Source organism: Portunus trituberculatus, chromosome 38, assembly GCF_017591435.1.
Source record: "Portunus trituberculatus isolate SZX2019 chromosome 38, ASM1759143v1, whole genome shotgun sequence".
Taxonomy (NCBI): domain Eukaryota; kingdom Metazoa; phylum Arthropoda; class Malacostraca; order Decapoda; family Portunidae; genus Portunus; species Portunus trituberculatus.
Genome location: NC_059292.1, coordinates 18,899,175 through 18,921,357, shown reverse-complemented (window position 1 = coordinate 18,921,357; position 22,183 = coordinate 18,899,175). Strand labels below are relative to the sequence as shown.

At 38.3% G+C, this 22,183-nt stretch overlaps 1 protein-coding gene across 1 annotated transcript in view; it reads right to left on the bottom strand.

Annotated features, from left to right (window-relative positions):
- The window catches only part of LOC123514889, a 564,015-nt gene that overhangs the window by 526,886 nt on the left and 14,946 nt on the right, over positions 1 to 22,183 (bottom strand). The window contains exons 2-3 of the mRNA XM_045273148.1: positions 9,288 to 9,491; positions 7,921 to 8,085 (exon numbers count right to left, since the gene is read on the bottom strand). Coding sequence (XP_045129083.1) covers positions 7,921 to 8,085; positions 9,288 to 9,443 — 321 coding nt within the window. The 5' untranslated portion in view covers positions 9,444 to 9,491. The remainder of the gene's footprint in view (positions 1 to 7,920; positions 8,086 to 9,287; positions 9,492 to 22,183) is intronic.

The window sequence follows — 22,183 nt, the reverse complement described above, 5'->3', positions numbered from 1 at the left end:
TATATATGCATTTATGTTCACAAAACAACATTTCTATTAGCTTTTTACAAACCTTGCTCTCAAGAAAGGATTGTTTTGTAATGCATGAAGTGAAATCTTACATGGAATACCAAAAAATAAAGCAGAGATGAGATCAGCCACAGATGAGGCGGAGACTCACGGCAACTCGGCCGCTTCTTCTTCTTCTTCTTCTTGTGACCCTTTTAGCTTGCGTGTTGCTTTCACCACGATATCAAATTTGTGTTTCCACTCCTCTATTGCCTGCTATAATGGATATCATATCTTAGTATTCATATACGCTCATGCCATGAGGATAACCTCGACTCTGTGGCATTGAGTGATAGTGAATTACTAATGAAATACCGCTATCAATCAGTGCCATGGAGTCAAGGTTATCCTCATGGCATGAGCGTATATGAATACTAAGATATGATATCCATTATAGCAGGCAATAGAGGAGTGGAAACATAAATTTAATATTGTGGTGAAAGCAACATGCAAGCTAAAAGGGTCACAAGAAGAAGAAGAAGCGGCCGAGTCGCCGCAAGTCTCCACCTCGTCTGTGGCCGATCTCATCTCTGCTTTATTTTTTGGTATTCCATGTAAGATTTCACTTTATGCATTACAAAACAATCCTTCCTTGGGGGCAAGGTTTGTAAAAAGCTAATAGAAATGCTGTTTTGTGAACACAAATGCATATATAAGACAGTAACACCACCTCTCAAGGTGGTGTTCCCAGCAACCTCAGAGCAACCTTATCACCGTCACTCCAAGCATTCATGGATGCCATTTTGTAGCAGGAGGTTGTTAAAGTTTCTTGGATCCAGCTCCTGGCAGCCAATGAGCACTTTTAGGCGGGCTACCAACCTCCACCCGCCCAACAGCAATGAATCTTTGTGGATGCTATTTTACGAAGGTTGGCATGTGAGTAGGAGGTTGTCTGTACCAACATAGACAACAACCAGCTTCTTGGATCCGACCCCTGGTGCTGGTATTGGCTGCCTCTGTCTCACTCTCTCCCGCTCCGCAGTATGTATTTCTGTTCCGCTTAACGTGTTTTCGCCACTTAACACGTTACGTGTGTTAGTGCAATATGCTAGACTCTGCCTCACCGCGGCGAACTTTGATCCGCTCCTGCACAAATTACAATGGAGCTAGCAGTGTTAGAATTTGTATGTAGCTCCTCTAACTTCCAATGACTCATATGAAATCATAAAAGTAGTGGTACACCGGTAGCCCAATACGCTGCGAAACGTATATATAATTTTCTTTAACCTATGTGATATGTTGGGGACCAGCCCAGAATGCATCCCCCATATTTCCATTATTTCCTATGGGAAAATTACGTGCGCTAAACGAATTTTTGCTCTACGAACAGCTTTGACAACCCCTATCCTGTTCATTAAGTGGAGTATTGCTGTATATATATATATATATATATATATATATATATATATATATATATATATATATATATATATATATTACACTTAAACCTCTGCTAATGCGCATACTTGTAAAGCTACACATATGTATATATCGCACGTGAAATTACTGCTACCACACGCCTGTCATTCGAAACTTTTGGGTTATGAAGTCACATGGTAATTAAGCTTCTGTATATAATTTTATTGAGAAATAGTTTGACGACATATATGACAGACCTCTTTCCAGTATTTTTACCTAGCCTAACAGTATGCATCATTATTTTATTGCTGGTATTATTATTGTTATAAGTATTATCACTTTTAAACATATTATCATTAAAATGAAAACAATCTAACCTGTGAGGCAGTGATGCCTGTTTACAAATATCAGCTGATTGGCACTCTGATTCAATGCCATCTAGCAGAGACGAATAACAGTAAGTTCACTATCATAACAAAACACATCAATACCCTAACCATTATGACAACAGAAGGAAAAAAAGACAAGCTATACAAAACTCTTGCAAACTACAAGTGGTAGATTATGCCAAGAAGCATGCCAATAGCACAGCAGCAACGGCTTAAAGGCCACCACCTATGGGAAAAATTATAAGTGTCTGGCATCAGCAAGACTAACTGAAAAGTGCAAGTAAAGACAAAAGCTTTCTGTTTGTTTGATATGTTGCTAGACTGCTATCAAAAGTATATGCTTAAATAGACAAAAAACTTTTTTTCCTAAATCTGATTTGTTGAAATGAGTGTGCATTTTATATACCTGTGTGTCCTTTATGGCATCAAATACACTAAACCAAATGCTTTAAAATGTAAGTTGTTACTATGATTCTTAATTCAGATTTTTTATATCGTTTATTTCTTCATTTTCATCCTATCACATGGCAAATAATTGGACAAAAAGTGACAAAAAAATGACAACTTGGAGATCCAAGTGCCAATTTGAATTATTATCATTGGTTCTTCACTTCGGCTATCATGATTTTGGCTATCACCCAGTAATAGATGCACCAATTAGGCACGATAGCAGAGGACTGAGTGTGTGTGTGTGTGTGTGTGTATTTATCTAGTTGTAGTTTTACAGGGCCTGGGCTTTATGCTCGTGTGGCCCCGTCTCCATATCTACACTTATCCAATCTTACTTTAAAAGTATGCACACTCGTTGCAGACACTACTTCTTCATTTAAACTGTTCCACGTCTCAATACATCTTTGCGGGAAACTATATTTTTTAACATCTCTCAGACATCTTCCTTTTCTCAGCTTTTTACTATGCGATCTTGTGCTTGGATGTCATATTCTTCTCTCAGGATCAGTTTCTCATTATCCACTTGGTCCATTCCGTTGTTCAATTTATAAACTTGTATTAGGTCTCCTCTCTCTCATTTCTTTGTTCCAGGGTTGGTAGATCCATAGCCTTTAGTCTCTCCTCATATGTCATCCCTTCAAATTCTGGAACCATTCTTGTAGCCATTTTTTGTAGTCTCTCCAATTTCCTTGTGTTTCTTTTTATGAGGGGTCCACACTACTCCTGCATATTCCAATCTGGGTCTTATTATAGTACTTATCAATTTCTTCATCATTTCTTTGTCCATGTGGTGAAATGCTACTCCAATATTCCTTAGCAAATTATATGTTTCTCTAAAAATTCTATCAATATGGCTTACTGGTTGATTGTTTTCTTCCATCGTCACTCCTAAGTCCTTTTCCTTTTTTACTTTCTCCAGTTCTACTCCATCTCCCATCTTATAGATTCCCACGGGTCATCTTTCACTCTTTCCCATTTTGTTCACATTGAATTCCATTTCTCACTTTTTGCTCCATTCCCATATCTTATTTAGGTCTTCTTGCAGTATTTCACAATCCTCTTTTTGCTTTATAACTCTGCACAGTTTCGTATCATCTGCAAACAGATTTATGTAGCTGTTCACTCCTTCTGGCATGTCGTTAATATAAATGAGGAAAAGTATTGGTGCCAATACTGACCCTTGTGGCACTCCGCTTTCTACTGCTCTCCACTTGGACTTCATATCTTTAACTACCGTCCTTATTTCTCTCCCCCTCAAATAATTTTCTATCCATCTCAATGTGCTTCCTTTTAAGCCACCCTTCTCCTCTAACTTCCATAGTAATCTTGCATGTGGCACTTTGTCAAACGCCTTTTTTAAATCCAAATAAATACAGTCAACCCATCCTCTCTCTCTTGTACTCTATCAACTATTCTAGAATAGAAACTCAATAAATTAGTTACACAAGACCGTCTTTTCTAAAACCAAATTGGCTATTTGATATTAATTTGTTGTCTTCAAGGAACTTGATCCATTGTTTCTTTATTATTCTTTCACACATCTTGCATATTACACTAGTTAGTGATACCGGTCTGTAATTTAAAGGTTCTTCCTTCCTTCCACTCTTATATATGGGAACCACCTCAGCTCTTTTCCATTCTACTGGTACTGTTCCATTTTCTATTGAGCATTTTATGATGTTGTATATAGGACTTGCTAGTTCTTCCCTACATTCTTTCAGTATTCTGCCTGAGACTTCATCTGGTCCCATTGCCTTCTCTTCATCCAGTTCCTTCATTAATTCTTTTATTTCAAGCTTGGTTACTTTAATCTCTTTCATATAGACTGTCTCTATTATCCTGTGGCCTTTCAAATTTGGATTCCTTAGTAAAGACCTCCTGGAATTTATTATTTAATAGTTCTGCCATACTTTTTGGGTCTTCCACCATCCCGTTCTCTCCTTTTAACCTTTCTATTGTTTCTCTTTGCCTAATTTTTCCATTTATGAATCTATAGAACAATTTTGGTTGCTCCTTACATTTTTGACAATGTCCTTTTCAAAGTCCTTTTCCTCTTCCTTCCTCACCTTAACATATTCATTTCTCGCTGCCTTGAAGTTTTCCTTATTTGTTGGATTTCTATTTCTCCTCCACCTTTTCCATGCTCCATCTCTTTTCTCCTTTGCCCTAGCACACCTTGCATTAAACCAATCTTTCTTTCCTTCTTCTTTAGGTCTATATTTTGGGACATATTCCTGACTCCTGTTTTATATATTTCCAAAAATAAGTTATACTTGTCTTGCATCGTCTCTGAGTTTTCCATCTCCTCCCAGTTTACATTTTAAAATAGTTCTTGAGATTCTCAATATCAGCCTTTCTGTAATTTAATCGGTCTCCTTTGTATGAATCGTCTCTATCTTCCTTTCCTCTTCTATATCTATTTCTAATATTACATGGTCACTCTTTCCCAATGGGCACTTATATCTTATATCATCATTCATTTGTATACCCTTGTAAAACTAGGTCCAATCTCCGCTCGTCGTTTCCTCTGAATCTTGTGCATTCCTTTACTCTCTGGTCCATCATATTGTCTATCATTAGGTTCAAGAATCTTTCTCCCAGGCTTCTTCCCCATACCACTTTCATAATTTTCCCAGTCCACTTCTTTACAGTTGAAATCTCCTACTAATATAACTTTTTCCTTTCTTTAATGATTCTCATTAGACTCCTTATTGTGTCATCTATCATGTCTTTATATTCTTGATTGGTCCATGAATTTGTTTTGGTGGCACATATGTTACAATGATTGTTAACTCTTTTTATTAATATGCATCTTAACATACAATACTTCTGCTTTTCCTTCCCCACATTCCACTTGGTTTATCACTATCTCCTTCCTTAACATTATCATGACTCCTCCTCCTCCTTTACCCACTCTGTCTCTTCTCCATACATTATACCTATTATCCAAGACTATTTTGATTTCCTCATTTAGTTTTGTTTCAGCCAGGCATACAATATCTGAATTTTCTTTCCTTATGTAATCTCTTAATTCTAATTTACTTGATATGTTCGTATACATCATTTTTAGTCTCTTGCCTTTATCATTTTTAGTTAAACTTGTTCCACTTTTTTCTCTTCCTTCTCGTTTATATACCATTTCCTTATCCTGTCTCCTAGAATTCTCCAAAAAAATGCCTTTTTTTCCTCTTCTGACCTTTCATTATTCTTTTCCCTTACTGCTGCTGCCAGTTCATTGTATCTCTTCCTTTCTTCCTCATTTCTATTTTTCTTTATATAGATATCCTTGCAGCCTTCTGTTTCTCTAAGTTTTGTTGTTCTATATAATATTTCTTCTGTTGCTGCTTGTGATTTTAGTAATATTTTAATTGGTCTCGTTTTTCCTTCTTGATATGGTCCCATTCTGTTTATTTCTTCTACTTCCTCTTCCAAGTTCTGCCTATCTTCGTCGTTTAGATTCTTCAGTAAGTCTTTGACTGATTTCATTCCTTCTTTTTCTCTTTTTGGTCTATATTTTATATTTTTTTTCTTTTATTCCAAATGCAATTTCTCTAACTAGATTTTCCTTTGTCTTGAGGACTCCTATCATTTTGTTTGTCATATTTTCTTCTTTTTCTTTAAGTTGTTCTTGAATCACCTCCTGAAAATCAGCCTTACCTTTCTTATTTTGGACTCTCCATGCTTGTACTTCTTTTTTAATCACGTTCTGTACTCTTTCCTCTTCCTTGTTTACTAGATCTTTCAGCTTCTCCTTTTCTTTCTCGGCTTTACCGAGTCCTTCTTCCATCTGCTTTTTGTAGTTAGCTACTTCCTTTTTTAGTTCTTCGTTTTCCGCTCTTAGCCTAGCTTCGTTTTCTTCCACTTTTCTTATCCTTTCTCTCAGTCTTATAAACTCCTTTTCCTGTTCTTCATTCTCTTTCATTTCCATCTTCTCCTTTATCAGTTTATCTAGTTTACATTCAATATTGAACACTCTCTTAAGTAGTGACGTAGTCGTCGTATCGAATCCTTCGAATACACGTTCTCCCTCACCAACATAGTCATCATCAGCCCCTTCTCTATTCTCATGTCTGCATTTGGATGGAATCTCTTTTTCACTCATTATTCCTTAATAATTGTGTGTGTGTGTGTGTGTGTGTGTGTGTGTGTGTGTGTGTGTGTGTGTGTGTGTGTGTGTGTGTGTGTGTGTGTGTGTGTTATATATATATACACACACACACACACACACACACACACACACACATTAGGGAGGCGGTAGCATAGTGGATAAGATGGTGAGCGTGGGATCGGGCAGACGTCCACGCGTAGGTTCGAATCCCACCACGTACAGCCTTAAAACACTTTGCCATTTGTCGAGTGGTTTAAAAAATTACCTACATATCACCATGATGCCCAAGTTCTAGGTGGTTACACTCAAGATAAGCTTGGGCGGTGATATGGGCCCTAATATGGGTACCACTATAAATAAAATTGCCTGCGCCACTAATGGGCGGAAGCTGAACACCACTTCACATACACTCTTCAAGTGTGCCTACAGGTGCTATAGGCCTTACCATAAAAAAAAAACACACACACACACACACACACAGTTAACTCTTGATTAATGTGGGGGTTGAGTACCTGGAGACATCATGTTATTCAAAATTGCATTATTCAAACATAATTTTCCGATAGAAAAAAATAGTAATAGGGTGTTTACATTCCTGGCCACTGGGAAGTCTGCCTACTGTCTTGGAACACATCACTACTTTTTATATTCAATCTCAAGTCCACTATGAAATCAATCACTCTATGACTGGATTTTCAGAAACATATTCCAGTCATATTTAAAAAATACCTGTAAGCAAAAAATCTAAGCCTCAAAAGTTTTTCCTTCAAAAGAAAAACTATTATTCCAAATTCAATGACACATGCATATAAAAAATCTATAGCTCATTAAAAAAAATTGGTGATTTGTTTCATAAACAACAAAAACAGAACATGAACTCATTTGGTCCCCTTAAATTCCCTGCATTTCAGTTTGACTTGGAAGCAAACTGACAAACATAATTCACATTAGAATACTGCATGTTAGCAGAGATCTGCTTGTACTAAATACAAAAAGAAAACAACTAAATTAAACACTACACAAATAATTTCAGTGTTGTTTCATAAGAAATATCAATTAATCTGGTAAGGACAAAAGAAAAATTACATAACCTGATTTCTCCAAAATGCAGTGATAACCTAGTGAAGGAGAAGTGACACTGTCCTATGACCTGAAATCAAGTGTCTTTTGATCAGATTATGTTAGTTTACAAGAACCCTTAACAGAGCAAGAGCATCCCTTGAATTGAGCATAAAAACCCCATAGTGTAAATAAGACCTTAGTATACCAAAATGTCTATGATAAAATCTATACTAAAAGACTGATGAAAGTGACTGAGATAGATCAATAAGAAAGAAAATATTTAAAAATATATACAAATAATCTATGCAGTTAAAATTATAAAACAAACAAGTAATTTTGAAAGGCTGAAAAGTAACATGCAACCATCATAAACCAACAAAAAGCATATCAGATTTCATAAGGAACTTCAAATTTGTGGAATAATGGAAGATTACCGATTGTATTAAAGATTTCAAGTAATGATTAAAATCTTTATACAGAACATACTATATTCAGACAACATACCCAAAGTTTTCCATCATAGTGATAAGCCTCTAGCAGTTCTACAACATTCTTGTGCTTGCACTCAGATAGAATATCAATCTCAATCATGAAAGTCTCCAGATCCTCTTCCTCCTCTAAAGCAACTTGCTTGAGAGCTGCAAGCTGCTTGGTTTCCTTGTGTTGTGCCTAATAAAAAATAAAAGGAAAAATACATTAAGTACTTAATCTCTATTACTCAAAGCTTAATCCAAACAAATGCAAGAAATCATACAGCAATGTTAGGTAATTAATTTTCTTTCTTTTTTTTAGCTACAAAAGGCTCCAGGTGAGAGAGAGAGAGAGAGAGAGAGAGAGAGAGAGAGAGAGAGAGAGAGAGAGAGAGAGAGAGAGAGAGAGAGAGAGAGAGAGAGAGAGAGAGAGAGAGAGAGGGGTGAGAGGGCAATTGAGTCCCTCAAAAGGATAGTCTGGAAACAGAATAAAAGAAACTACAAAGAGAAGTGGCTTGAAGTCTCCCTCTAAAGAGTTTAGTTCAAAGGTATGAAGGAATGTAGAGGCAGGAGAGAAGTTCCTGTATTTAACAGCAAAAAGAAAGAAAGACTGGGAATATTAATGAACTCTTTCATTAGAAAAGTATACAGAATAGCAAGAAAGAACTTCTTGTGCAACAGGGTTGTAGGCGAGGGAAAAAGTATACAAATATAAGTTCAGAAGAGCAGTCAGCATGAAACTCTATTTATATAATAATTCAACAATCCCACATAGGATTGCCCACACACAGCAACACACATACATGCATATTCTTAGTCCTGTCAATCCTTAATGAAAAGAAATAGTTTTGTCCACAGCTGGCCTTCATAATAACAGTTCCTTAGCCCACACTTACTTCAATCAGTAGGCCACAGCAAAGTACCCACCATCTCAACTGGGTCAGTACACCAACAACACCAAGTGTGTCAACACATCCTTCCAAGGTTCAACAAGATCATGTTATTTTCATGCATTCACCACTGTTGTTCTCCATTAACCTCTGTAATAATTGCTGCTTAGTCATTCCTCTCTCTCTCTCTCTCTCTCTCTCTCTCTCTCTCTCTCTCTCTCTCTCTCTCTTAAAACAGTTCATCCACTCCAAGCAAGGCCTTCCTCTCAAACTTCATTCACATACATCTGTCTTCATTGTTATCTTTACAAGTTTCCTGTCCTCCTTTCTCTCCATATAACTCCTACCATCTTAAAACACACTGATCTGCTCCTTCAGCCTACTCTCTCACAACACCAGTTGTTCTTACCTCCTCATTCCTTATTCTGTTTCTCATGTTACTCCACAATTTCAATATCACAATTATGTTTTCAGTATAATGTAAGATTGATAAAAAAAAATACACACTTACTTTGTACACTTTACCATAAGCTCCATCTCCAAGCTCTCCAATAATATCCCAAAAGTCCTCAGGACAGTCCAGTCGCACATTATGGAAATGTTTTTTCTTTTTAGCTGAAGAGCCACCCTTGAATATTATATCTTTGACCTTAGAGATGAGTGACATTTTTTTTCTAAAACTCTCGTGGTTACATTATACAGCACAACTTTTCACCTGGAAAAGAAAAATATCATTATTCTGAATCAAGGCATAAATATACTAATATTAATATTTAATTGAAATATACTCCAGCTACATTGATAATTTGTAACATGATTCTAGAAAGACATGTTTTAAAAATAATTGTCATATAAAGATAAAATAATGAAACATGGGATACTGCATACAAAAGGAAGAGTTTGCATTCAAAGCATTAAACTCCAAGCAGCTTGGTATCTATATTTTGAGAATTCAGGACATGACAAGTTTCTGCTGTTACTGCAAGAAGTGAAAGTAAAAAAAAATGTTCTATGAACATATGGTAAGTTGTTAGGATTTTGTTTAACCATGGTATGAAATTCAATTGTGAACAGATAATAATCAATCAAATCATGGGTAGCATACACTGGGGGGCGCATCGCCTCGCCTACCCTATAGCGCCACTCCAGGCAGTCACATCTCTTGAGTCTCCATGCAGGCTCCCTTTCTGTGCCAAGTAATTCCCTGCAAGAGGCATTGACTTGCTGCTGTCATGAGTTCTGTGGATGTACCCTTGGCCTCCTCCATGCTAGGTTATCCCTCTCAGAGATAACCCAACAAGCAGGATCAGCTTCCAGGTAGCATGCCATATGACCATATAGTCGCAGTTGGCGTTGACGGACTATGCTGGTAATTGGCCTCAAATCAGTCTCACAGAGCAATCACTGATTTCGTACAAAATCATACCAGTGGTATCCCATGATCCTGCAAAGGCATCTAGTACCAAAGACATCAATTTGTCTCTTCAGATCAGTGTTCAGCATCCATGTCTCAACCGTAGAGTAAGACAGGTATCACCAGCGACTTGAAGATCTGAATCTTCGTCCATCTGTACAGGTACCGACATCGTCAAATACTTGTGTTGAGCAAGTCCATAACGCTGTGGGCCAGGGCAATCCGCCGTACAACTTCCTGGCTCGATCCACCATCATTACACATTACACTACCAAGGTATGTGAAATTTTCCAAGATCTCAATATCTTCGCCACACACATGGACAGACTGTACTGTTTCATCCAGTAAGCCTCCAAACACCTGAACCTTGGTCTTGGGCCAGGAAACCTGGTTTCCTGGAATCCCAGGGGCTTCACCTCCACGTGCAGTGCCTCTAGAGCCATTACCAGAACCTCCAGTGACTCAGCAAAGATTGCTGCATCATAGGCAAAAACAAATCTGTAATCTCAGTAGTGCCAACAAATAATCCACAATGACTTTGGAGGATTCACCTTGAACAGCTGCTCAAGTACTCAGCCCAACAAACCACCTGCCTATCTGCGTCCAATACAAGATGACCATCTGCTGTTCAGATTGCGCCTGCCTGAGATGTAGACTTGAAGCGAAGTTTCTTCAGGGCTAGATAGGCAGGTCAAAGGTCATTAGCATTTAAATGACACTCTACATCCTCAGTGAGACCCCTGACATACCTCTCCTTGTCTCCCCTCAGGAGAGCTCTAGTCCTACGTGACAGAGCCTTATACTTCCCAGCAAGTCTGACTCTCCTCAATACTGTCCAGCATCTCTACCGAGGCGAAGCCACTCCATGACCCTGGGCACTCCCCAACTCATTCCTTGGCAGCCTTAAGAGTCTCATGTTTGAAAGTATCCCATATCTCTACTGGGTCCTCGATGGTGTTGAGCACTCCAAATCGATTGGAGATTGTCACTGCATACTCCTGGACACATGTCAAAGTCCTTCAGTTCTCAAGATGAAACACAGTGTGGTCACATCTTGCAGACTTTCTGGACTTGACATATAGCTTGAATGTAGCAACAACAAGCCTGCGATCAGTAGCAAAGAACTCGGCACTTCAAAAAACCCTGCAGTTCTGAAGGATCCTCCAACAAGAACTACCAAGGATATGGTCGATCTCCTTTGCTACCCCTCTGGCATTGCTATACCAAGTCCAGCGATGCAGCGCTGGTCTCTGATACCAAGAACATGCAATTCTCAACCTTGCGGATCTTGCAAGATCCAAGAAAAAACTGTTGTCGTTCCTGGCACCAGAGCCATGGGGACCAACACATAACTTGTAGCTGGCTCTCTCAGAGCCAGTGACAACATTAAAGTCACCCAAGACAATAAGTGCATCACAACAAGGACACTGATCCAGTACAGGCAATCCCCGATAAATGAACGTTCACACAACAAAATTTCGCTACAATGAATGTTTCCTTTTACTACCATCTGCTCATATAATGAACACCAAACTCGCTTTAACGAAACTTTATCCAGGTAATTTTTTCCAAGTTTGAAAGCCCTGCCATATCACGCAAGCTGACAGGCTTTTGAATACACCAGCGCCTCTCATAGACAAAACGCGCACCACTCACTCACCTACCCTTCCCCACTTTTAGTTCAAAATAAGCAGCAGCTCGTCTTCCCTCGCTCAACATGCCACCAAAATGCCCTGCAACCAGCCCTGCAATGTCACCTAGCATTGCTAAGACCAGGAAGTCTCTTACTCTCGAAATGAGGCTGGATATCATTCACAGACATGAGAGGCGAGAAAACTAATAGCATTGCTCGCCACCATGGCTTGACTATCTACTGTCTCTACTATTTTCAAGTCAGTAGACTCTATTAAGAAGGCTGGTAAGACCATATCTTCCTTGCAAGCTAAAAGAACCACCCAAACTCATGACTCTGCAATGAATAAAATGGAAAGCCTTGTGGAAATGTGGTACACAAGTTTTGTATGTGGTACAATGATGCGCCTTTTGTTTACATTCCACAGGTTGCCAGCTAGCGTCTTTCCTGTTCCACTATCCCTCCCTTCATAAATCAAAGATCATCAACATTATAAAGTTACTTACATACATTAGTGTACATTATAATGACTTAGTCTTAAATTAAACTGCTTAAATGTTTAACTTCATCATTTTTACTTTCATTAAACCTTTTACTGTACTATGATGCACTCTCACATTGTTTACTCTCAGTGGAAGTTCAAATTAGGGGTCAAACTTGTTATAATTGGTTCACTTAACAAAAATTCACGCACCGAACGGTTTTTAAGGAACGTAACCCGTTCGTTAAGCGGGGCTTGCCTGTACAGAGTCGAGTTTAGCGTAGAACATCTCCTTCTCTTCAGTTTCACACACCTCAGTAGGAGCGTATACTACAACAACAGACATGAAGCCTAGACTGTGCTTCAACCTTAGTTGCACTATACGCTCATCAACCAAAGTAACCTCTACAACGGATGGCTGCAGTCTGCTGGAAACACCTATGGCTACCCCCTTGACGTGATGACCATTGCTAATAGTAATAGTAAATAAAACCCTTGCTACTGGTCTCGCCACTGCCAGGCCTCCTTGTCTCAGAAAGTACCATCATATCTACCCTCAGTCTACTGAGTTCATCTGATAGCTCATCTGATAATAGACATAACAGATAGGCTGGGCAGGTATAAATGGCAGTATGCATTATTGTGGATGTCTCTTGGTGAAAATGTTAATTGTTCTGATATGATTCCTACAAATTTTGGAGCTTTACAGTAGCCCATAACAAAACTAATTGTATTAATGGAAATGTAATTAACTGATAAACATTAAACAAAGATGGTATGGTTGTAATTACAATGTACCGACAAATAAAATAATAGGCTACATGGCATCATGACTGCTGGCGCAGAGTTGGGAGGAGCACAGCTAGTGAACAACCAGCTAATTGTCAGTCAGTCACACTCAGTTTATCACCAAGATTGAAAGAAAAAATACTCACAGCTGTGTTAAACACTTAGTAATGTGGAGTGTGAGGACATAATGTTTCTCACACATGGCAACCCACCTGGCCTAGTCACTGTGAACATGTCACCCAATGCCCGCCCACATTTTGATTTTATAACAGCTAAACTAAGCCTTAAAGTGCATATGTGCATGGAACATTTTCCACTTAGAATAACCAGTATTTTCAGATCTAGCAATATCTGGTTATAATTGTGTTACACCACTATATACAATGGTCCCTCTACATACAAGCTACTCTATTTACGAGAAATTCAAGACACGAGATGTCTTTCGAGCAAAAATCTTGACCGACATGCGAGAGAAAATCCAAGTTACAAGAATTTCCAGATGCTCCCGCTAGATGGCCGAGTGGTCGAGACCGCCCAGCATCAGCCAGCACGTGTGTTTCCTATCATATAGACCTGATCTCACGCTTTTGTGTTGTTTTTTTTATCACATTTATCTCCTTTTTGTGGTTTTTTGTGACCCTAACCATGAGTTCTAAAAAAGGAAATGGAAAGGTGTCCTCTGAGAAAAAAAAAGAGGATGATGTCAATCAAAATGAAGCAGGAGATAATCGACAAACCTGAGCGTGGTGTTCGTGTGAGTGATCTCGTAAAGCAGTACAATCGGTCATCATCGTTCATTTAAAGTCACCTTTAATTGTAAGTGTAAGTGCTTACGTATCGTCAACAGTCTCTCGCGCTCCCTCACTCCACCACCATGCATACACCTCCGTTAGACGCCGCCGACTTCCTCCATGGTAACTGATCATAATAAACTCGCATTTTATTTTGTTAAGGAAAGGATTAATTGCTTTTCAGTTATTTCTTATGGGGAAAATTTGTTCGAGATACGAGAAATTCTAGATACGAGCTCGATCCAGGAACGAATTAATCTCGTATGTAGAGGGGCCACTGTATAATGCAATATATGAACAACCTACAGAATAAGGAAACCTTAACCCATAAGCATACAATAGAACATGTCTCAGGACTCAAACAGACGATACAGGCTTCAAAGGTACTAGTATTGGTTTAGAATGCAATTAAAACTACATCAACAACAAACTATTATTATTAACAGCAACACTAATAATAATAAAAATAACAGTAATAATCATAATAACAATATTAATAATAATAATAATAATAATAATAATAATAATAATAATAATAATTATTGAAAACTATAATAATAATAATAATAATAATAATAATAATAATAATTAATCATTCTGACTAGTAATTATGTACCATAAGACAGTGTGTTACTAGTGGATACCAGGGTACAAAGGAGGTGAGGGGCTGGGTGGCAGGATACAGAGGATGTGAGGGGTGGTTGAGAGCAGCTGGCCGGGATGCCAGGTGGCTCAGTGGCTGACTAAGGCACTGAGAGGTTATCATCATCATTATGGTGTACAATACATATTACTAGAATAGTGGTAATATGAGATGCCTATATCTTAAAGATCAATAAATGAGGTAAAAGGTTCATTAGGGAGCTATGGGGGAGTGAGGATGGGAGAGGGAGTCATAGTGGTTGTGGAAACAGATGCACACACACACGAGATGATTTATTTGTGTTTGGAGATGAAGGACAGGAGATGGTGGTAAACCCACTTGGTGGCTTCCAACCGACAAATACAACCATCCATGGCAGAATCCTCAGATTAGAGAGAAAGTTTGAAAACTTTATAAGAGAAGTTAAGGGATTGAGAGAGGATGCTTCAGAAGATGGAAAACTTCAGAGGAAGTTGAAGGAGAGAGTAAGAAGGCTAGAAGATAATGAAAAAACATTAGTAAAGGAAAATGAGGATTTAAAGAAGAAAGTGGCCCAATATGAGAAATGCGGACTGTGTAAAGTGGAGAAGGAGAATAAAAACAAAGAAACTAGTGAATAAGGAAGAGGAAAGGGTCCAGAAAGTTGTTAGACAGGAAGTGACAGCATGGAAGAAAAAAGATGAGGAAGATGAAGTTATCTTGAAAGAGAAGGAAGAGGATATGGCAAAGAAGGTGGTTGGGGTACTGACAGAAAGAACTACTGGTAAGAGAAATCGCAGAGAAGAGAAGTGTTTTGATCTTCAGCTTGAAGGAAAATAAAGTGACTTGTAGACCAAAAAGGGAAAAAGAAGAGTTGAAATCAGTTAAAGACTTGTTTGCAAATTTAAATGATGAGGAAAGACAGAACCTTGAGGAGGAAGTGGAGGAAATTCATAGAATAGGTCCATATAGAGAAAGAGTTAATTAATAGGTCAATGAAAGTCCTGTAAAGTACACAGAAGGCAACAGAAGAGGTGCTATACAGAACATTGAAACAGAAATAGACAGAAGGATGTAAGGATATAAATATAAGGAAGAACAGGAATGAGGATAAAAGAAAGAGACAAAATAAACTGGTGGCTGAGGCAAGAGAAAAGAATAATGAAAGACCGAAGGAAGAAAATAATTCTTTTTTTTTGGGGGGGGCGGCGGGTCCAGGGGGAGTAAGTGAGAAAGTGGTACACAAGAAGGAAGGAAGAGAAGGAGGAAAGCTAGATAAACTGGACAGGAGCATAAGTCTGAAAATGATGTACACGAATATAGATGGAGTGTTATCGAGCAGACTAGAAATGGGGGACTATCTTCAGGAAAAGAAGCCCACGATTGTGTGTCTGGCTGAAACAAAATTGTGCGAGGCAATTAAAATAGATCTAGATAATAACTAGAATGTATGGAGGAAAGACAGAGTGGGCAAAGGAGGAGGTGGAGTCATGATAATGACAAGGAAAGAATTGATGGCTTTTGTCCACATTATATTCCATTTCCCATTTTTTACTCCATTTCCAGATCTTGTTTAAGTCTTCCTGCAATATTTCACAATCTCCTTTTTGTTTTATGACTCTGCACAGTTTTGCATCATCTGCAAACATATTTATGTAGCTGTTCACTCCCTCTGGCATGTCATTTATATATATGAGAAAAAGTATTGGAGCCAATACTGACCCCCAGGTGTATTTACCTAGTTGTATTTACCTTGTTGTAGTTTTACAGGGCCTGGGCTTTATGCTCGTGTGGTCCCGTCTCCATATCTACTAGGTGTGTGTGTATGTTTCACTGTTTGATCTGCTGCAGTCTCTGACGAGACAGCCAGACGTTACCCTACGGAACGAGCTCAGAGCTCATTATTTCCGATCTTCGGATAGGCCTGAGACCAGGCACACACCACACACCGAGACAACAAGGTCACAACTCCTCAATTTACATCCCGTACCTACTCACTGCTAGGTGAACAGGGGCTACACGTGAAAGGAGACAAATCCAAATATCTCCACCCGGCCGGGGAATCGAACCCCAGTCCTCTGGCTTGTGAAGCCAGAGCTCTAACCACTGAGCTACCGAGCGTGTGTGTGTGTATTTACCTAGTTGTAGTTTTACAGGGCCTGGGCTTTATGCTCGTGTGGTCCCGTCTCCATATCTACACTTATCCAATTTTTCTTTAAAACTATGCACACTCTTTGCTGACACCACTTCCTCACTCAAACTGTTCCAAGTCTCAACACATCTTTGCGGGAAACTAAATTTTTAACATCTCTCAGACATCGTCCCTTCCTTAGTTTCTTACTATGCGATCTTGTGATTCTAAAGTCATATTCTTCTCTCAGGATCAGTTTCTCATTATCCACTTCATCCATTCCGTTAATCAATTTATAAACTTGTATCAGATCCCCTCTCTCTCTTCTCTGCTCCAAGGTTGGTAGATCCATTGCCTTTAGTCTCTCCTCATATGCCATCCCTTTAAATTCTGGAACCATTCTTGTAGCCATTTTTTGTAGTCTCTCTAATTTTCTTATGTGTTTCTTTTTATGGGAAGTCCACACAACTCCTGCATATTCCAATCTAGGTCTTATTTTAGTACTTATCAATTTCTTCATCATTTCCTTGTCCATATAGTGAAATGCTACTCCAATATTCCTTAGCAAATTATACGTCTCTGAAAATTCTATCAATATGGCTTACAGGTTGATTATTTTCTTCCATTGTCACTCCCAAGTCCTTTTCCTTTTTTACTTTTTCTAGTTCTACTCCATCTCCCATCTTATAGATTCCCACTGGTCGTCTTTCACTTTTTCCCATTTCCATGACATGGCTTTTATCCACATTGAATTCCATCTCCCATTTTTTGCTCCATTTCCAGATCTTGTTTAAGTCTTCCTGTAGTATTTCACAATCCTCTTTTGTTTAATGACTCTGCACAGTTTCGCATCGTCCATAAACAGATTTATGTAGCTGTTCACTCCCTCTGGCATGTCATTTATATATACGAGAAAAAGTATTGGTGCCAATACTGACCCCTGTGGCACTCCGCTGTCTACTGTTCTCCACTTGGACTTCATATCTTTAACTATCGTCCTTATTTCTTTCCCCCTTAAGTAATTCTTCATCCATCTCAATGTGCTTCCTTTTAAGCCACCCTTCTCCTCTAACTTCCATAGTAATCTTTCATGTGGCACTTTATCAAAAGCCTTTTTTAGATCTAAATAAATACAGTCAACCCATCCCCCTCTCTCTTGTACTCTATCAACTATTCTAGAGTAGAAACTCAATAAATTTGTCACACATGACCGACCTTTTCTAAAACCAAATTGGCTATTTGATAATATTTTGTTGTCTTCAAGAAACTCAATCCATTGCTTCTTTATTACTTTTTCACACATCTTGCATATTACACTAGTTAGTGATACCGGTCTGTAATTTAAAGGTTCTTCCTTCCTTCCGCTCTTATATATGGGAACCACCTCAGCTCTTTTCCACTCCACTGGCAATGTTCCATTTTCTATTGAGCATTTTATGATGTTGTATATTGGACTTGCTAGTTCTTCCCTACATTCTTTCAGTATTCTGCCTGAGACTTCATCCGGTCCCATTGCCTTTTCCTCATTTAATTCCGTCATCAAATTTTTTATTTCAAGCTTGGTTACTTTAATCTCTTTCATATAGACAGTTTCTCTATTACCCTGTGGTCTTTCAAATTTGGATTCCTTAGTAAAGACCTCATGAAATTTACTATTTAACAGTTCTGCCATACTTTTTGGGTCTTCCACCATTCTGTTTTTTCCTTTTAACCTTTCTATTGTTTCTTTTTTGTCTTATTTTTCCATTTATGAATCTGTAGAACAATTTTGGTTGTTCCTTACATTTTTCGACAATGTCCTTTTCATAGTTCATTTCTTCTTCCTTTCTCACCTTAGCATATTCATTTCTTGCTGTTTTGAAGTTTTCCTTATTTTCTGGATTTCTGTTTCTTCTCCACCTTTTCCATGCTCCATCTCGTTTCTCCTTTGCTCTAGCACATCTTGCATTAAACCAATCTTTCTTTCCTTCTTCTTTAGGTCTATATTTCGGAACATATTCCCTGACCCCAGTTTTGTATATTTCCAAAAATAAGTTATATTTGTCTTGCATTGTCTCTGAGTTTTCCATCTCTTCCCAGTCTACGTTTTTAAAATAGTTCTTGAGATTCTCAATATCAGCCTTTCTGTAATTTAATCAGTCTCCTTTGTATGATTCATCTCTATCTTCCTTTCCTTCTTCTATATCCATTTCTAATATTACATGGTCACTCTTTCCCAATGGGCACTTCTATCTTATATCATCGTTAATTGGTATATCCCTAGTAAAAACTAGGTCTAATCTTGCCGGCTCATCGTTTCCTCCGAATCTCGTGTTTTCCTTTACTCTTTGGACCATCAAATTATCTATCATTAGGTTCAGGAATCTATCTCCCCAGGCATCTTCCCCCATACCACTTTCATAATTTTCCCAGTCTACCTCCTTACAGTTGAAATCTCCTACCAATATCACTTTTCTCCTTTCCTTAATGATTCTTGTAAAAGTCCTTATTGTGTCATCTATCATGTCTCTATATTCTTGTGTGTGTGTGTGTGTGTGTGTGTGTGTGTGTGTGTGTGTGTGTGTGTGTGTGTGTGTGTGTGTGTGTGTGTATTTACCTACTTATATTTACCTAGTTGTAGTTTTACAGGGCCTGGGCTTTATGCTCGTGTGGCCCCGTCTCCATATCTACACTTATCCAATCTTACTTTAAAAGTATGCACACTCGTTGCAGACACTACTTCTTCATTTAAACTGTTCCACGTCTCAACACATCTTTGCAGGAAACTATATTTTTTTACATCTCTCAGACATCTTCCTTTTCTCAGCTTTTTACTATGCGATCTTGTGCTTTGAATGTCATATTCTTCTCTCAGGATCAGTTTCTCATTATCCACTTGGTCCATTCCGTTGATCAATTTATAAACTTGTATCAGATCTCCTCTCTCCCTTCTTTGTTCCAGGGTTGGCAGATCCATAGCCTTTAGTCTCTCCTCATATGTCATCCCTTCAAATTCTGGAACCATTCTTGTAGCCATTTTTTGTAGTCTCTCCAACTTCCTTATGTGTTTCTTTTTATGAGGGGTCCACACTACTCCTGCATATTCCAATCTGGGTCTTATTATAGTACTTATCAATTTCTTCATCATTTCTTTGTCCATGTAGTGCAATGCTACTCCAATATTCCTTAGCAAATTATGTCTCTCTAAAAATTCTATCAATATGGCTTACCGGTTGATTGTTTTCTTCCATCGTCACTCCCAAGTCCTTTTCCTTTTTTACTTTCTCTAGTTCTACTCCATATCCCATCTTATAGATTCCACTCTCTTTTCACTCTTTCCCATTTCCATGACATGGCTCTTGTTCACGTTGAATTCCATTTCCCACCTTTTACTCCATTCCCAGATCTTATTTAGGTCTTCTTGCAGTATTTCACAATCCTCCTTTTGCTTTATAACTCTGCACAGTTTTGTATAATCTGCAAACAGATTTATATAGTTGTTCACTCCTTCTGGCATGTCATTAATATAAATGAGGAAAAGTATTGTGGCCAATACTGACCCCTGTGGCACTCCGCTTTCTACTGCTCTCCACTTGGACTTCATATCTTTAACTACCGTCCTTATTTCTCTCCCTCTCAAATAATTTTATATCCATCTCAATGTGCTTCCTTTTAAGCCACCCTTCTCCTCTAACTTCCATAGTAATCTTGCATGTGTCACTTTGTCAAACGCCTTTTTTAAATCCAAATAAATACAGTCAACCCATCCCTCTATCTCTTGTACTCTATCAACTATTCTAGAATAGAAACTCAATAAATTAGTTACACACGACCATCTTTTTCTAAAAAATTTGGCTATTTGATATTAATTTGTTGTCTTCAAGGAACTCGATCCATTGTTTCTTTATTATTCTTTCACACATCTTGCATATTACACTAGTTAGTGATACCGGTCTGTAATTTAAAGGTTCTTCCTTCCTTCCACTCTTATATATGGGAACCACCTCAGTTGTATATAGGACTTGCTAGTTCTTCCCTACATTCTTTCAGTATTCTGCCTGAGACTTCATCCGGTCCCATTGCCTTTTCCTCATCCAGTGTGTGTGTGTGTATTTAACTATTTGTATTTACCTATTTGTGTATTACAGGGCCCGAGCTTAGCTCTCTGTGACCTGTCTCCTTGTCCATTCCTGTCATCTCTCTCTTTCATCTGATTGACACACACCGCATCAACGACATCACTGCTCAGTTTATTCCACTTATCAATGCTATGATGCGGGAAACTGTATTTTCTCACGTCATTTAGACAGTTATCATGTCTCCTCTTGTTCTTCTCTCTTCTAATGTGGGCAGCCCCAGCTTCCTCAGTCTTTCCTCATAGTCTAACTCCCTGAGTCCTGGTACCATCCTTGTTGCCAGCCTCTGTACCCTTTCCACCTTCTTCACATTTTTCTTCATATGCGGTGACCAGACACATGCTGCATATTCTAACTGGGGTCTTATTAAGGTACATAATATCTTCATCATTCCTTCATCTAGGTAGTGGAATGTAAGGCCAATATTTTGAAGCATGTTATATGTTTTCCTAAAAATCTTGTTAATGTGTTTCTCCGGTGACAAGGTGTTTTGCAGTTACTCCTAAGTCTTTCTCCTCATTGGTCTCTTTAATTTTCTCATCACCCAGCCTGTAATCCCTGTTTGGTCTGTATCTACTTCTTCCCATTTTCATAACATGGGTCTTGTCTATATTAAATTCCATCTGCCACTCTTTACTCCACTCATATATTTTATCAAGATCTTCCTGTAACTTGTTACAATCTTCCACATTCTTTACTCTCCTCATAATTTTAGTATCGTCCGCAAACATGTTCATGTAACTGTCAATTCCTACTGGCATATCATTAACATAAATAAAAAACATGATGGGACCCAGCACTGATCCTTGTGGAACTCCACTGGTTACCTTCTTCCACTCAGACTTCCTTCCTCTCACCACTGTTCTCATTTCTCTTCCCATTAAGTAATTTTCCATCCATTTTGCTAGTTTATCATTTACTCCTCCAATCTTCTTTAGTTTCCACATCAGTCTATTGTGTGGTACTTTATCAAAGGCCTTTCTCAAGTCCAGGTAGATAGCATCCACCCATCCCTCTCTATGTTGTAGTATGTCAGTCACTCTTGAATAAAAACATAATAAATTGGATACACACGATCTTCCTTTTCTGAAACCAAACTGTCTTTCACTCAGAATGTTTTAACTTTCTAGATACTCACTCCACTTAGCTTTAATTACTTCTTCACATACCTTGCACAATATACTAGTCAACGATACTGGTCTATAATTTAGCGGTTCCATTCTACTACCATTCTTATATATAGGCACAATGTCAGCTCTTTTCCACTCTTTCGGGACTAATCCTGTTCGTATGGAGGTTTCCACAATATCAAATACGGGGTTCAACAATTGATCCTTGCATTCATTTAGCAACCTCCCAGATATGCCATCAGGCCCCATTGATTTATTAATATCCAGATTGCTTATAATTATCCTCACATCTTCCTTAGTA